At 36.1% G+C, this 17660-nt stretch overlaps 1 protein-coding gene across 3 annotated transcripts in view; it reads right to left on the bottom strand.

Annotated features, from left to right (window-relative positions):
• Positions 1-2944: 2944 nt before the first annotated feature.
• ankfy1 (ankyrin repeat and FYVE domain containing 1) overlaps positions 2945-17660 on the bottom strand; it is a 39432-nt gene continuing 24716 nt past the window's right edge. For all 3 annotated transcript variants that reach the window (XM_039756893.1, XM_039756894.1, XM_039756895.1), the window contains exons 11-25: positions 15836-15933; positions 15522-15738; positions 15134-15232; positions 13159-13312; positions 12780-12948; positions 12468-12586; positions 10589-10745; positions 9456-9656; positions 9029-9205; positions 8793-8940; positions 7452-7542; positions 7063-7187; positions 6738-6884; positions 6549-6639; positions 2945-4974 (exon numbers count right to left, since the gene is read on the bottom strand). In XM_039756893.1, coding sequence (XP_039612827.1) covers positions 4842-4974; positions 6549-6639; positions 6738-6884; positions 7063-7187; positions 7452-7542; positions 8793-8940; positions 9029-9205; positions 9456-9656; positions 10589-10745; positions 12468-12586; positions 12780-12948; positions 13159-13312; positions 15134-15232; positions 15522-15738; positions 15836-15933 — 2126 coding nt within the window. In that variant the 3' untranslated portion in view covers positions 2945-4841. The remainder of the gene's footprint in view (positions 4975-6548; positions 6640-6737; positions 6885-7062; positions 7188-7451; positions 7543-8792; positions 8941-9028; positions 9206-9455; positions 9657-10588; positions 10746-12467; positions 12587-12779; positions 12949-13158; positions 13313-15133; positions 15233-15521; positions 15739-15835; positions 15934-17660) is intronic.

Here is a 17660-nt window from a genome sequence, read left to right as displayed (position 1 = left end):
AGATGACATGGTACTGTATATATCGGACCCAGAAAATTCTGTGCCTGCAGTCTTAGCAGCACTCACAGAATTTCAAAAATCTCTGGTCTCAGAATTAATCTGAATAAAAGTGTACTCTTTCCAGTGAATTCTCAAGCATATAATATTAGATTAGACACCCTACCTTTTATCATTGCAGAACAGTTTAAATACCTAGGGGTAAACATCACAAGTAAACATAAAGCTCTTTATCAACAAAATTTTCGTCTGCATGGAAAAAATTAAACAAGACTTGCATAGATGGTCAACCCTTCATCTCACACTAGCTGGAAGAATTAACACTGTTAAGATGAATATTCTTCCTAAGCTCCTTTTTATTTCAAAACATACCAATATACATTAATAAATCATTCTTTAAGCAATTAGATTCAACAATAACCTCATTTATTTGGAATTCAAAACATCCACGCATCAAAAGCGACCCTACAAAGACAAAAGGCAGAAGGCGGCATGGCTCTACCTAACTTCCAGTTTTATTACTGGGCAGCAAATATACAGGCGATAAGAACCTGGACACAAATAGAAGAACATACACAGGCATGGACCGCAATAGAAGTAAAATCCTGCAGTACTTCTTTGTATTCCTTGCTCTGTGCTCCAATAAACACACGTTATCGGCAATACACTAATAACCCAATTGTGCTCCACTCACTTAGAATCTGGAACCAATGTAGAAAGCATTTTAAGACGGAGAAGCTTCTTTCTGTGGCACCCTGCAAGAGAACCACCTCTTTCAACCTTCACAAACATATGCAGTTTTAATATCTGGAAAAATTTGGAATTAACTTGCTTAGAGATCTTTATATAGACAACGTCTTTGCATCCTATGAACAATTACATTCCAAATTTAACATTCCAGCTACAAATTTCTTTCACTATCTTCAAATCAGGAACTTTGTTAAACAGAACCTTCCAGATTTTCCTCACCTTGCACCCTCATCCACGCTGGAAAAATATTGCTCAATTTCAAGGAGTTAGACTCCATCTCTACAATATATAAAATCATTTTACAATCCCTTCCTTTCAAAGATCCAAGAGGACACTGGGAAAAAGATCTCTCAATTAATATATCAGAAAAGGAGTGGAAAGTAGCAATGCAGAGAATTCACTCAAGCTCCATATGCGCAAAGCATACAATTATACAACTCAAAATTATATATCGAGCACATCTGTCTCGACTAAAACTCTCAAAATGTTTCCAGGGCATGATCCAACCTGCGAACGTTGCAACCAAGCCCCAGCCTCACTGGGTCACATGTTCTGGGCCTGCACCAAATTAACATTATTCTGGACAAAAATTTTAATTACCTCTCAGACAGCCTTGGACTCACAATCCCTCCTAACCCATTAACAGCTGTGTTTGGGGTTCTTCCAGAGGGCTTAAAGTGGAGAAAGACAAACAAATTGTGATTGCATTCACTACACTGTTGGCACGCAGACTTATTCTGATAAACTGGAAGAACCCAAACTCTCCTCTTTAAGTCAGTGGGAAACTGATGTGTTATATTATTTGAAATTGGAAAAAATCAAATACTCAGTTAGAGGATCTGTACAGACTTTTTCAAAACATGGCAGGATCTAATCAGTAATATTTTAAAATAAGTTTATAAAGCACAGAGAATTTATTAATTTAGGTATTTTACAAGCCTTAAATTTTACACGTTTGGCTTGCTCTCTCTCTCAGTGGTGGGGATCGATCTGTTCTTAACATAATTCATTTTTTGTAAAAACTTGATTACTATGTATGGATTGTAATAAAATTAATAAAAATTAAAAAACAAAAACACATTTAAGCAAAAAACAAGAACATGTAAAATATACATATACAGTATATATATATATATTATATAAAATAGTATTTATAAAGCAGATTATGTTTTAGAGTGCAATGCTTATTGAGTACTGATTGAACTTCATTGGCACCTACATTTAATTAAGGTAGTTTTAACTAAACCCAGCAACTAATGAAGCACCTGGGTCCAAAATTATTTTACTAATGCAAAAGAGAGTAGAATATACTACACCAAGAATAAAAAAAGTATTAATTTCATGCTAAATTCTCAATGCAGTTGATCATATCTGATAATTACCAATATCTTATCAACTTTCATACTATTTCTCTATCCTTAATATATGTCAACTGCTAGTCTGTGTTACATTTCTTTATATCTGTCCTTACCCATCTACTGTCTTTTGTTCCATAAATGTTAAAAAATGATTAAAATTGTTAAACAGATTAACATAACAACCTGTGATAAAACACTAGTTTTGTGTTTTTGAACTAGAAAAAAGCTGGCTGAAACAAAGAAATAAACTGTTTAGGTAAACAAAAGTAGGGATTGGCCTCATATTAATTTTTTAAAACGTACGCCTACAGGGCAAGAGGCCTAATATTCCATAGATGGGTTCTTCTCAGTGTTGAGTCTGAGAGAAAGAACCCTGAGAAAAAGAATGTATATCAACTTACTATCTAAGAGGATCATAAAAATGATCCCTAAATATTCCCTTTACCTCCCTTGGGGAAAAGTCAGAAAGCCCCAATCATCTGTAGGCATGTTATGATGACCAACATGGAGGAGAACTACTAATTTATACTTACAATCTCATCATTTCATTTGTTATCCACAAAAAGAGATATTACTAAAATCTACATTGTCCGACGCTGGAGAAATTGCATATCCTTTTGAATAAAGTTATACAAACATAAGTAAAATCCAACTACATATAACTGACAAGTATTTTACATAATGAGAACTGATGAAACTACTGTAAAAACAGTACTGCAAAATAAGCAGAAAAACACTATTCTGTCTAACATTTTGTTGTGCCAATTGCATTATCTTACTGGAGATTCACATTGAGATAAAAGGGAGGCACATAGATAAATAAAACAAGGAGGCTTTTGCAAAGTTTGTTTTTCTTTATACATAGTGCGCCTCTCTGAGTACAAGAAGGATTCACTTCAGAGAGCACTGGTCAGGCCTATACAGGGAGCAGCAGGATTATTAGAAGACCTTTCAATCAGAGCACATAATATAGGAACATTGTGAAAAGCAATAGTACTGAATTTTTTCACAGTGGTAAAGTGAGAAAGTCATCACCAACTGTATTAAAGTACAAAACAGCTGTAGTGGTCAAGTATTTTACATTTCTCTGTACAATTTAATCATAATTAGAACTATTATAACCACCCATCCCCTTTCTCCAATATCTTTTCTCCAAATTTCGCTCCACATTTAGGTGATTGATTCATTTATCCTATACCAACAAGTTCTAATGAAGTACCTTGAAATCCTATTCAAACTCTTAACACACTCATTTCTTATTACTATCTCTCATCCACAAAAAACGTCTTTCATGATGTTTGAATGGAAACCGTAAATCAACCCCTAAATTCCTAAGGAAGAGGAATTTAGTATAACTGGAAAATATCTGGACAATTGTTTAGGGTACAAAGATGCACTGTTGTAATAAAATGGGTATATGTTCCCCCAGAGCACCACATGGAATAAAGGTTCCAGAAACATCTGGTCAAGGCATTCCTCAGAACTAAGGCAGGGAAGTGATGACACTGGTGTAGCTCGTACTGTTTCTCCTGTACCTACAAAAGAAGTGTTTTGCTAAAAGCATATGGGAACAGTTGTGCAATCTTGCATAAATTAAAAATAAGCATCCTTTCTATTGCTCTCACTAAGACCACCTTTTTTGTTTCATAGACCAAAAACACACCCTTCTTTATCAGAATCAGTTCTGTAAGAATGCCTACTATGTCCACAGTGAACAGAGCTGCACTGTTCTCTTCTCTAGACAGGTACTAGAGTGCACTCTAAAATACAACAAAGCCATATATAAACTGGCTACCAGTTCTATAGAAGTCTTGGTAATTTTCTTTTTTTAATAAAACCAAACGATAAAATTAAACATAAAAACATCAAAAAGAGTGCAACTAGTTTGTCTTATCCTTGATGTCAGTACGTTAGAATGACATATGGAAAATTGCTCTGGTGAGAGGTGAACAATAGCAGGTTGACTCCCCAAAAAATCCAAAAGGTAAAACAACAAGTCTCTAAGAGGTCAGTTGCCAAACAGGACACAAGCTCAATGGCTGTAGCTGTGAAATAACCCTTTCTGAATGTGAATCACCTCATCTAGCATATGCAAGTTTTGAATAGCAACCCAAAAAGATCATTAGGCAGAGCAGACCAATCTTGGCGGTAGCAGCTTACTTGGAATGTTTGCTCCTCAGAGGCCATCCTATTTGTGTCAGATGGCACTACCCTGCCATTGCTAAAGAGGGAAAGGTTATTTTACATAAAAAATGAATACTAGGACTTGAGTATTTTGAACACTCCCCCAAAACAAAAACAAAATAACAGTCTCCATACGCTACATTTGGATTAAAAATACCAATATGGGCAACACAATGCAGCACCTAAACGGAAACTCTGCAAAAATCTGAAACAGGGTCAAGATTTTTTTTTTCCCAAAAAACATTATCAGATGCTCGCAGCTGTCGATGTCTCTCAGTGTTAAAGCCTTTTTTTAGTTTTCAGAGCTCTGCCATGTTATCAGGACTGTGGTGGGGTGTGGTGGGGTGGGGGGTACGGGGTTATATATTAAAAAAAAATCCAGGCACCTTTTCCGTTTTATACAAGGCCTATCAAATTAGATGCAGTTTTAACAAAAAGGGAATTATTGATAATCAAGTTCCTAGATGAATCCAGGTGCAAATAAGCATCTGCTGCTCACATGTCAGTGAACTGGTACAGCAGCAGAGTGAGCCAGTCAGCCAGGTGCAATCACTAGGAGACGCCGCCTAAGGTGAGGACATCAAAACAAATGTCACACACACGCACTGGTTTGTTAAGGTCAAACTTGATGACTGGTATCTCCTTCATAGAGCACTTGTGACAAAGCAGGCGTCCACAATGTCGACTGTGAAAAGTAAAACAAAAAGGAGAGTCATTAATTGCTAAAGAAATATTTTGAGATTATTATTGAAAAAAAAAATTAACACATTTTTGGACAAAATTACCACACATTTGAAAGCTTAACTTCAATTGACAATTAAGAGTATGCTTCTAGTATTCTAAGTTTCCACGGAAATAAAACTGTCCATCAGCTATTTCAGTTATCAGTCACAAAATTAACCAGATTTTGTAATTATTAATCGTGTGGCATTAAAAAGGAACAAGGGGATTTACATTTAACATACATAACATGTACACAAATTAATGATACATTGTGGCAACAAAGAAAATTTGACAGAGTAAGAAATCTGCAGGATAGTACTGGATATGTTTATTTCAACATTAATTTACATTGTCTGTAAATACTGGGAATTTTTCATGCATGAACCATAAACTGAAAGGCTTCATAAGTCCCCCCCACCAATATTCTACTTTATTAATGACACCAGAAATGCCTGGCAGTACATATATTTATTTTTCATAAGGATGTATATCACTGCATTGCATTATCATTACTGCATGTAGTATGTTTGAGAAATATAATGAAGTAACTTTCCTTAAATTGAACGAATGTAAGTAATCTTAAGTTGTTCCACCGACTGCTGTCTAGTTTTCTACAGACAGAGTAATTCACATTCAAAAAGTTTCCAAGGTGATTCCATACCACTGTCATTGAAAGGCTGCAACAGATGAAGACTAGCAATGACATGAAGTGCTCAGCTAGTTTCCTTAAAAAATGGCTGAATTTTACAAAATTTTTTTGCTTATTTTTTTTTTTCTTCTTAAAATTACATGAATACGCAGGTTTGTGGTACATGTACAGTACACAGCTCAATACTCAACATTTTTGTTGAAAAAAATTTTCATTTCTTGAAAATCGGTGTATTCAGTAAGTTTTAATGCTTTTATTTAATGTTGGAACCCTGGTACGCATTAGCTCCCTTATAAAAGATAAGAGCCGGCTCATTCTTTTTTCAGAATTTATAAAATATGCTTCACTTTAGAAAGCAATTTCATATGGCAAATTAATATTTCTTCACAATCATGGTATATAACTTCAACTGAAAAAATACAGAACTTTTAAATTTAGCAGAGATGAGACTATTGAGAAGAATCATTCATTGCTAGCCTAGTAAAAGGTCTTACAAACCCATAAATTAACAGATTTAGGATTTATGAATCTGTACCTTCAAACAACTCTAGAGCAATGTATGGGCAAGCATACTGTACTTGCAGCTAGAATAGGTGGCCTACCATTTTATTCAAATTTTCCATGCTACGTTTAGTCAAATTTTCAATTAGTAACTTGATTAATGCTGGAATTTCTGTCCTAAAGAGTAAACAAACCAAGCACCAGACATTCAGTAGAGTTGGGTAGCTTTGTTTGTGTAACAATATACTACTTAAATTACAACAAATAAAAAGTGTACAGGTGTCAATGAGTTTTCATATACTTGAATTTGTGATTCACAAAGGAAAAAAGCAACGCATGGATATATAAACTTAAGTAAAATGGTTGAAAGTGGCAAGGTCAATTACCAGTGATGTTTTCTTGTAGTCACACCAAACTTTGCAGAGCACTCATAGCAGTTTGAGCCATCACACCATGGAGGTTCCTTAGTCAGCATATCTGCAAACAATCCAAAATATCATTTGAGACTCAGCAGCCAACAGCAGAGATAAAAAGAATAACAGTAAACTATTTTCACCTCAAGGGAAGACTCTTACCTAAAAGCCTGAAGAGCAGCTGCTTTGTGGCAACCTGGTAATTGAAAATGTTGATTCCCTGATTGTTATTAGTTCCAAGTCGTGCCCCAGCTCGGACTATAGCTCGGCAAAGATTTGAATTTCCTTTCATGTATGCAAGCAGGAGCACTGAAAAAGAACATTCACTTATCTACCGCCATGACTATATATATATATATATATATATATATATATATATATATATATATATATATATATATATATATATATATAAATATAAATAAGAATAAGTTTAATAAATACAGATAAAACAGCAGGAATAGTAGAAGCAAATTAAATGTTCTACCTGTGTTCCCTTCATTGTCAGGTTTATCTAGAGGATACTCTGGCATACACTCTAGGAAAAGCTCAAATATGGCAGCTGCATTCTCTTTCCCATATTGCCCTAGGATGTGCATTGGAGACTGTCCCCTAGAACAAAAGGTAATTAGCTGCTCGCAAAACAAGATACACAAGAAATGCAACAATCCCTATAATAACTATGACCTTGACTCGCTTTTATGAAATGAGCAAAAGATTAAACTAACAAGACAGCATATTATAACAAACTGCAGTACTGACTGATCACAGATACAAGATATGGTTAAGAACAGATGATCATCATCATCAGTACCCGGAAGTGATTCTTGCCATTTGTTTAAATTCCAGTTAACACTACAATGATTAAGTCAGTACCTGAGATTGAAAGCTTCCGCGTCCACATTAGACTCAGTCAGAAGTACTCTGATGTTGTTCAGGCGCCCATGCATTACAGCAAGGTGAAGGGCTGAAAAAACACAGATAAATGCAAGTTTTGAATATTACTGGCTATTAAACCAAGCATACACAGTTAAATTCTCATTCATATAATGTGTGTAAAATAATAGGGAGATCTGAAATACTTCAATGTTTAATTTCAAGCAAAATAGGTACATAAAACATTTTAATCCTGACCTATTAAAATGCTTAGAAATCATTTCTATGCCACTCAAATAACACATTTTGTTTTGCCTGTGCAAATCACACTTCTATAGCAGACATGACATCATCATTACCATCACCATAATTTGTCCCACTCAGATAGACAGTCAAATTGGAAATACAGATGGTAGTCACCCAGGTCATAGCCTTGTGAACAGTGTAGTTGGAGAATCTCTTAAAATACAGTTTCAAAGAGCATTAATTGCAAACCATGCAGTTGGAGCAGACACATGGTCATGGACAGGACCAGATTAGGAAGGGTTGGGGCCCCAGGGTTAAAGACATTTTTGGGGCCCTACCTACACAAACTCCTATGAGAGAACACCAAATTCAAGGGCACAGAGATACACAGAGTAAATAAACATCTAAACAGTCTTAGCATTAAAATGAATTGCAAAAACCTGAGAATAGAAAAAAAAATAAGGACTTAATCCCTGAAATTATAAGACTATGTATGCTGCATTAAATTTATATCTTTGATTAGCCATTGCTACACAGATGACAGGTAACCATCAAAAACCAAGGTTTGAAAAATCAACTATAAAACTCTAATGCTTAAGGCCTACAAAAGCAGCAATACCAAACACTGCATAGGTCATTCTATACATTAGGTTCTAACATTTTCTTTTAGTTTTGGTGAACAGAGATATAAAGTCTCTTTCCTCTTGGCAAAACTGCAATATAATGGCGACATTTTGCAACAATCAGCAAAGTCTCCATACATCACTTGCTTAGGGTGACAGTGCATATCATCTTAGTTTTTAGGCTTACAATACTCCTTCAGTACAACACTCCTTCCATATAACAATGACAACTTTATACCAATCATGCTGTGAGGTTGGAACCAAGCCCCCAAATCCATCCACATTCTTCTTAGATACCAGGACTGTCTGTGAGATTTTTACTAAGACTTAAGCTAGCCGTCATATTGCTGAAACTGCCATTTATATTACAGGGTCTCTAAAAGTTACAGGTAGTTTGAGGCACAAGCCAGCAATAAACTGAACTCCTTTATAGATCACATTCATTCAATCATACACACACAGCCTCTCCTACCATTATTCCCATTTTCATCAACTGCTGCAAAGTCCACCCCATTTTCTAGGAGTACAGAGCAGATTGTAGACAAGTCTTGCTGGGCAGCCAGGTGCAGGGCTGTCTGTCGATGCTTGGTCAGTTCATTGACTTTGGCTCCTGCCAATAACTGTTAAAAAGAGATATGTGCATCAGTTGGGATTTTAAGGATTACTGGAATTCTGGGAACACCATAATAATTTATGTTTAAGACTCACCAGGTTACGAACAATTATCTCAGAGCCAGCTTGCACAGCTAGATGTAGTGGTGACAGTTTTGATGCATCCTGTACACGGGAGTTAACATTGGCTTGGACACTGATTAGGAAAAGTACACTTTCAATATCCGCATTTTGTACAGCCACATGAAGAAAATTCCGACCTTTGTTGTCCACCTGCACAGGAATATTCAGATCTTTCAGCCGCTTGGTTTGCAGTTTTTAAATTTAAATCCCCACCTTCACCCCATTAACCATTTAATGCAAAGATCCTGATACATATACACACTGCTTCTAGAAAGATCCAGAGCTAATTGGATAAAGACTTTTAAAGGTGAAAAGCATGAAATGAGAGATTCTGCAAAAGGTATCAGCTGGAACATGTATACCGGCCCCACAGGAGGCTATTCACCCACCAAGCCCACACCTGTTCAGCTGCTCCTGGCTCCCGTTTAAGGATGGCTTCCGCAGCTCTATTGTTCTTGCAAGTCATAGCACAGGCAAACGGTGTCATGCCCTGCCTGTCCCGCACATTTAGTCGGATCTCAGGGTGAGAGAGGAGGAGTTGAATAATCACAGTATGCTGGTTGCTAATGGCAACATGGACTGGAGCTCTACCCTCTGCATCCTACAGGAGACAAGCAAAATATTACTTAAGACTATCCATAAAGAAAAAAAAAAAATCTTACGATCTGGATTTTAAGAAATCAGTTTCACTAGTATGATAAAAAAAACTAAGGGAAAGCTTGCAAACCAATTTGTACAATAAAACACAAAACATGCAAAAAGAAACAAGGAATATGATTTAGTGTCAGTGCATGTATATTTTAAATGTAACATTTTTGTATATGGACTTGTATGCAAACTGTGTGTGACAGGTGAGCCTGCTCTTAGAAAGAAGCTACACCTTGAGCTGTGTTTATTGGCAGAAATGGCATGAACATGGAAGTAAAAAAGCAAGTCAGTGAGTGAGAGAGGGGGCTGGGGTTAGAGAGAGAGAGAGAGAGAGAGAGAAGCTGTACGTCTTTCAGTTTAAGAGAAGGGAATACTTGTTATGGAATCTGAGCAGTAAGGCATTGACAGATAACAGCATTCGTGTTTATTACACAAATAATAAACAATACATTTTTTGTGGTTTAAGTTTGTCTGAAAATTATCTATTGAAACCATAACATTTTAGCTCTATTGTGGTATGGACATTAGACATATTATTCAGGTCAGTCTTTTAAACCTTGTATTGGATGCACAGTGACCTGATCTGTTTCTACAATACTCTTTAAAATCAATAAGCATAGGCTACTTTAAACATCAACAACTAAGGAGTCTTGCGTGTTCTTTTCAGACTTTAATTTGCCTTCACAAAAAAATGACAAATCAGACACTAATTCAGAAATGACCCACTAACAACTATCCAAATGCTTGGCGCTGTAAGTTAGGAAAAATACATTACCAGAGGGTTTTCAGCATTGGACAGAAGTCTTCAACAAATGCAATTTAATGATTGATCAATACAGTAAATGAAGCCATAACAGTTTAATGTTACCTGTGGATGATACTTGCCTGCGTATTAACATTGGCACCAAATTCTAGCAAACATTGCACCACCTCTTCCAAACCCCAGGAGGCTGCCAAGTGGAGTGGCGTCTGCCCGTCATGTGCCTCTTCATCCCCCTCACCATTAGGGCCAGGACGTCGCGGGCTATTAAGATCACAACCACTAAAAAAGACAGAGAGAGAGAGAGAGAGAGAATGAAGGACTAAATATGGAGTAAGCAGTCCAGAGTAAGAGCGCGAGAGAAAAAGAGAAAAAAAAAAAAGTGCGTAAACATGACAGACGCCAGAACTAAATGGCGCCAGCAGCAAGCCAGATCTCAAAGCTTTAAACTTATCTACAGAATAAAAGGATTTACATAAAATAGAACCACTGCATATGAAATGCGTGCATTCATAGTACAGTGAATGCGGTTTTTGCTTATATCCATTCATTAACGTGTGCAGGTATGTATATACATTGAATTCCAAAGCTTCATATACAAATGTACCTCAATAGCTTAAAAAAAAAAGTTTAGAAATGAGTGGTATGGCAGAATTATAAGATTAACAAGCCATACAATTACAGCTTTCATTAATAGCTAAATAGAAAATTGTAGTGAAAATGGTGGTTTCTCAGGGACGGTTTGAGCCCCTGAGTTAGTTTAAAAAGCAAGACAAAAGATGACTCGCTAAGGCCAACCTGGTTATTAATTGAGAAAGTGCCCGAGAAGAAAACCTGCCACCACTAAAGCTCTCCAGGATTATAGTTTGATACCCCCAACTACTGAAACACATACAATTGAATAATTTATTAATTTATTATTTACTCTTAAAATTAAGTGACAATTGTGTGGGGAACTACACCATGTACCAAATCGTGCACTACATACAGCTAAATTATTAAAAACTCACTGATGGTTGGTTTAAAACTGATACAAATTACAAGTCTGTACTGACAGAGTCTAAAAGCAGGGTTGAAGAGAATTAGAGTTTATTGCCTTAGGTCAGTATATTATTCATTCAGTTGCTGTAACCTACATCCTAAACTAAAATTCACCCAGCAAATGTATGAAGTAAGGTCTCACTCACACTTAACAGTTTATTGTCCAACACGCTGCATTTTTCTCCCTAGAGGTGACACTAACTATGCTGCTCTCTTTTAAAGCTAGGTCTTCGCTGTACACCTTGGGAGGACATCTGATAAAATCAAGAGGTTCTTCACAGGAATTACAGTGGATACAGCTGATGATGACTGCATCTACTATGTTCTTATTCTTTTCCAATCTAAAATACCTCACTGTTCAGCACAGCTCCATTTGTTCTATTCCAGAATGTGCTGCTCTGCCCTTCTGTCACATATATGTTCCAACTGCCCTACTGTGACATACACATGAATGAATGACAATTGTAAACTGTCAGACTAACTAACTGGGTCACTTTAGTGCCACTTTTCAAACAGTTCACCTACAGGCCATTATGCTACCGTCTTTGTGTATAATTACCCTTTTCCTTTCTGCACTGAAGCAAATATCCCTCATGAATACCCTATCTTAATGAAAACTTAAAACCGTTATAATACACTTGTTACACTGTTAAATTTTAATTACATATACTACAGAAATGTTATTCATTTTGAACTAATTGTTCCCAAAACAACTTATAAATATAAGTAAGCTGGCTGTGTAGCCAAGTGCATGTTCAAATGATAGCCTGCCACTTAAAACCAATGTGCACAGATCAGCACTGATGGAAGCAGAGAATGTTTATTCAGCAATATTAAAAAAAGAAAATCACAAAGAATTAAAAGTTTGATACCAGTCCTTCACACATAAAAAAAGAAAAAACAAAAAAGACAAAATGGCAAAAGTATATGAAAAAAAAAAAAAAAAAGCAGCAAATGGTTTACCTACGAATCAGAAAGCATGCTATACTTTCATTGTTTTCATCGATAGCTCGATGTAGAAGGGTCTGCAAGCAACCACTGGGTCCTGGAGTCCAGCTGGTAGCATCACAGCCATGCCTAACCTGAAACAACAAAAAATAATAGTGATTCATGCCTGAAAGGAAATTTCTTAAGCCTTTTTTTTTTTTTTAACAGTGTTCACAAAGTCTGTCTGTGTTTACGGGTAATTGGGAATATTTATGACAGTATCTCACAACCAACTTAATCACCCACATACACAAATATGTCATCAGAACAAATATCATTATGATTTACCAAGGTTGAGGCAATGTCCTCAAGTCCACGATCTAGTGCCAGCCATAAAGGTGGGTTGCCCTTTTCATCCAAAACAGACATGTCTGCCCCTCGGGTACAGATAGCATCCACGACCAGTGGAAGTTGATTCCTAATGGCTAACTGCAGGGCAGTCTCTCCATCTTGAGTCCTAAACAAAAACAACCAAGAATCAGTCCAAATACTGATGATGATGGCATAATAGCAACTTCAAAATGCTAAGTTGAAAGCTCAAAAACAATAACTAGCAGATGTGAAACTTATTAAAATATCTGGTTGCCAATGTCACTTATGCAGACAATTTTAGTAAAAATGAAAAACGCAAATGGGAGAGACAGCTCACTAAGAAGAGATGATTTACCGCATATTAATATCAGCCTGATGTTCCAGCAAGAAGAGGGCACTCTGGCTGTCCTGTCGCAAGATTGCCATATGGAGCAGTGTCTGCCCGTTGGACATTGTATCATTGATAGATGCCCCAGAACCTAACAGCTGAGCTGCAATTGTATGCATACCTTAAAAAAAAATAATAATAAAATATCAAAATAAAAAAAGAAAAAAAGTGTTTGGCTTTGGTGATGGAAATGAAAATGGAAGCGCGAGTGCTAGATGCACAAGGAGTAAAGGCTTAGGAGGTGAGCTGAGAGTCACCTTTAAAGACAAGTATAAAAGCGAATAGGAGGCGAGCAAGGCATCTTCAATACAATAACAGAGCATGAAAAGCAGGCTTTACGGAAATGCACTCAATGAAGGGGCCACCAATCAAGGCAGGTTTAGACAAACGTAGGGCAAGAGATATCAAATAATTTTAATTTATTTTATTTTACAACTTGCAATATAGCTAGTGATGTATAAAATACTCCCACGACACATTATTTGGAGCAGGACTCTGACAAAGTAGTTAAGCACTGCTGCCTAACAGCTCTGCTGACCCAAGGGTAATTCTTTTACTCACAGGATATTTTTTGAATCCTACCAAAGACATACATTGAAGGTTTAACTGCAATATCTAAAAGTGTTTGGCATGGTTTACAGTGTGTGCTGTCAAAAATGCAAGTTCTTAGAAACCCTCAAGTTACCCGCAAGCATGTTATGTAGAAAACAGAGACCTGAAAACAGATGGAAGAATAACAATTGATCCAATTTATTTTTTAAAGGGATGTGTGTATTTCTTATAATTTGGCAATGTGTACTCTTCCTCAAACAGGAATAAATCGGCACACCCAAGAAAACTAAATGGCAAAGTACAGCATAAGGCAGGGGTACTCAACTCCAGTCCTGAAGATTAGCAGTGGTTGCAGGTTTGTCCTTTAAATTTTTCATTAGAACCCATTTACTTACTCCTACAAAAATGTGTTTCTTTGGGTTTAGTTTTATTTAGCTCCCATTTTATTGACCAGATAACAGTTAATAATGAGGTGCAAACGACTAAGGAACCAACAGCTCCCCACCCAACATGCTTTTACTTAAACTTGTGTACATGTATCATGAAGTACCTGTGTTAACAGAATGTTATGAAATATGAAAGGGCCATGACGTAAAAACAGACCACAGCACAAATGCGTAATGTTTTCAGAAAACAAATTTACAATTTGATAAATAGTTGTCTTTTAACAATGAAAGCACTAACAGGCCATATAATTAAACATCAAGTTTCATTATCTTCTAGATCGAACATCTAATTATGAAATGGAAACCTACTGACATTGAAGACCTCCAGGATTAGATTTAAGTGCCCTTGGTATACGGTATTAAACGGAGAAAAATATTACTCTTTTTTGCAGAAATGAGTAGCTAAACAGAAAAATAAACTGGTTATGTAGTAATGGAAGAAATTTCCAAGTGTTCTTATTAAGCATCACCAAAACAGCAAATGAATGAAAACATATTAAGTATTACATATTATCACTCCAGCCTATTATTTACTGCTAGAAAGTAAAACTGAGAATCTTGTTCAATTTTATATGCAAGGATATAAAATGAAATACAAATCAGCAGGTTTTCTTTAAAGCAAAATACTATAAATGCAAAGTATAAATTAATCCCAATAAGTGAATCAGAACATAGACTTCAACCATGCAGTATACAACCTGCATTGTTAACAGTCAAAGAATTGCTCACAACTTCAGTGGAGCAGATTTTTTAAAAGAATATTAAAACAAATACTTTTACAACTTTTCCACAGATTTTCTTTTCACTGAATAAATAAATCATCATCTATCAATTTCAGCAAATCCTACAGTAATTTCAGGGAAAACTAGTGTCTGCCATTTACTGTCAGATTCACAATATGTATGGAAAAAACAAGTAGAGTATGGAAACAGAGATGACATTACCAGTCCAAAGAGCAAGACCCAGCACTGTTTGGTCTGTTGAGTCCTTGAGACTAAAGTCTGGAATAATCTGGAGGTTACTGGTGGCATGAAGAGCATTTGCTTTTAAAAGAAAATAAGTGGATGGTTATGAGTTTTGAAGATAATGTGTTGTACAGCAAAACTATTACTTGGATAAAAACAAGAAGTTTCATGAAGCTTAACATTTACTTATATTAAAAAAAAAATTACATAAATAAATTATGACCACAATACTTGCCCCACTAATATCTTACATGTGGAATAAGCAGGGCATTATTTCTAAACATATACACACATTCATAAAGGCAAAACCAAATAAACTCCAATCAATACAATCACAAAGATCATAAAGAACTTTTGAAAGTTATACCTTTTTGTTCTAGTATAACAGATACGACATCAGGATGATTGTAGGCTATGGCCATGTGCAACGGACTTTGTAAATAGACACCCTGGGCTGAAGAAACTCCATGACCGTCAGGAAGAGGCTGCATAGTTTGGAGGTTAGGGTTTGCCCCTTGCTGCAGGAGCTCTGAAGTAAGATTTGCAAGTCCAAGGCGACAAGCTGTATGCAATGGGGACTCTCCCTTAAAAGAAAAAATACAATAAAATTGACCTTAAAAACTAAAACAAATGATTTTTAATCTCTCACAGATGAAAAATAAACTTTGCATGAAAACATACCCAATTGTTGGTGTGGTTGACTTTAACTCCATGTGTGGCAAGAAAAAGAGCTGCAGCTTCATTTCCAACTTCAGCTGCTCTTTGCAGTAGGCAGTTCCCTGGCAAAGAATAAAAGACATATACTTTGCCAAAGACTGCCAGAAAAATAACACTAATAGGCGGTGTCGCATTACATATTGTTGTAGTATTTTGCCTAAGACAGCACAAGGCTGAACCCACTTCAAATGTTAGCTGTATTTCTAACAATGTTTCTTAAATAATAAACAAATACTTTTATATGTAAAAATTACAGAAGGCTTTTATTAACTTAACTTCTCATATGTTACAATTTATTGGTAAATTGTAGGGAGCATGGAAGCACAACTGTTATCGCCTCATTGCTTCAGAAGACTAAACATTTATTCTAGCATAGTTACTGTATGTGTGGAATTTGGATGTCTGCACTTTTTTTTCCCCTCCAGTCATTACTGCACAATCCAGACAGGCAGATCACAACTGGTCTACTGTAACTGAATTTGTGGGTGTGCCCTGTGGAGGACTAGCGGCCTTCTTGTTCCATGCCCTATGCTACCAAGGCTCGGTCTCTCCAAACTCTGCATTTTCTCAACTCTTTAATTCAGTTCAAACATGGATGAGCTATATTATTGCAGCAAAATACAACAGCAAGCTGGAAAAAGAGATGGATTTAATTTTTGAATTATTAATCTTATTGTACACGTTTTACAGTTTTCAATGCCCAATATGTTGGTGTCATTTTTTTTTTTTTAAACAGATCTTGAGATCTAAAGTAAGGGCAATGATTTAAAGAGAAACAAAAACAATGATAATATACAGAACCAAAATCTTTAAGGGAAAATAAACTTAAGATTGCTTAGGGCAAAAACACATGAACCCCTTAACTCAAAAGCTAATGGCACCTCCATTTTGCAGTGCATTTGATTTCTAAAGATCTACCTACTGATTGTATTCACCTACTTGGTTTAACCAATACAACTTCGAGTTCACTTATTTCTGACCTCCACTAATTCCTTTTTTAACTCATTTTTCTAATACACGCATGATTACCTCTAACATACGGAATTGGTAATTTCATGCCTATTCTGTCCGCTGCAGATTAAATAATGACCTTGTGGTAAGGGAATCTACTGTACAATTGCACAAAGGGTTCACATACTTTTAAGCAGAACTGTATATACAGGTGCATCTCAATAAATTAGAATATCAACGAAAAGTTAATTTATTTCAGTAATTCAATTCAAAAAGTGAAACATTATATAGATTCACTATACACAGAGTGATATATTTCAAATGTTTATTTCTTTTTATTTTGCTGATTATGGCATACAGGTAATGAAAACTCAAAATTCAGTATCTCTGAAAATTAGAATAAGACCAAAAAAATATATATATTTAATACAGTAATGTTGGCCTACTGAAAAGTATGTCCATGTATGCACTCAATACTTGGTTGGGGCTCCTTTTGCATAAATTACTGCATCAATGCAACATGGCATGGAGGTGATCAGCCTGTGGCACTGCTGAGGTGTTATAGAAGCCCAGAATGTTTTGATAGTGGCCTTCAGCTCGTCTGGCATTGTTGGGTCTGCTGTCTCTTTTGACAATACCCCACTTAGGTCAGGCGAGTTTGCTGGCTAATCAAGCACAGTGATAACATGGTCATTAAGCCAGGTATTGGTACTTTTGGCAGTGTAGGCAGGTGCCAAGTCCTCCTGGAAAATGAAATCAGCATCTCCATAAAGCTTGTCAGCAGAGGGAAGCATGAAGTGCTCTATAATTTCCTGGCAGAAAGCTGCACTGACTTTGG

This window comes from Polypterus senegalus, chromosome 6 (genome assembly GCF_016835505.1).
Source record: "Polypterus senegalus isolate Bchr_013 chromosome 6, ASM1683550v1, whole genome shotgun sequence".
Classification (NCBI taxonomy): Eukaryota; Metazoa; Chordata; class Cladistia; order Polypteriformes; family Polypteridae; genus Polypterus; species Polypterus senegalus.
This window is presented reverse-complemented; position numbering and strand designations above follow the sequence as displayed.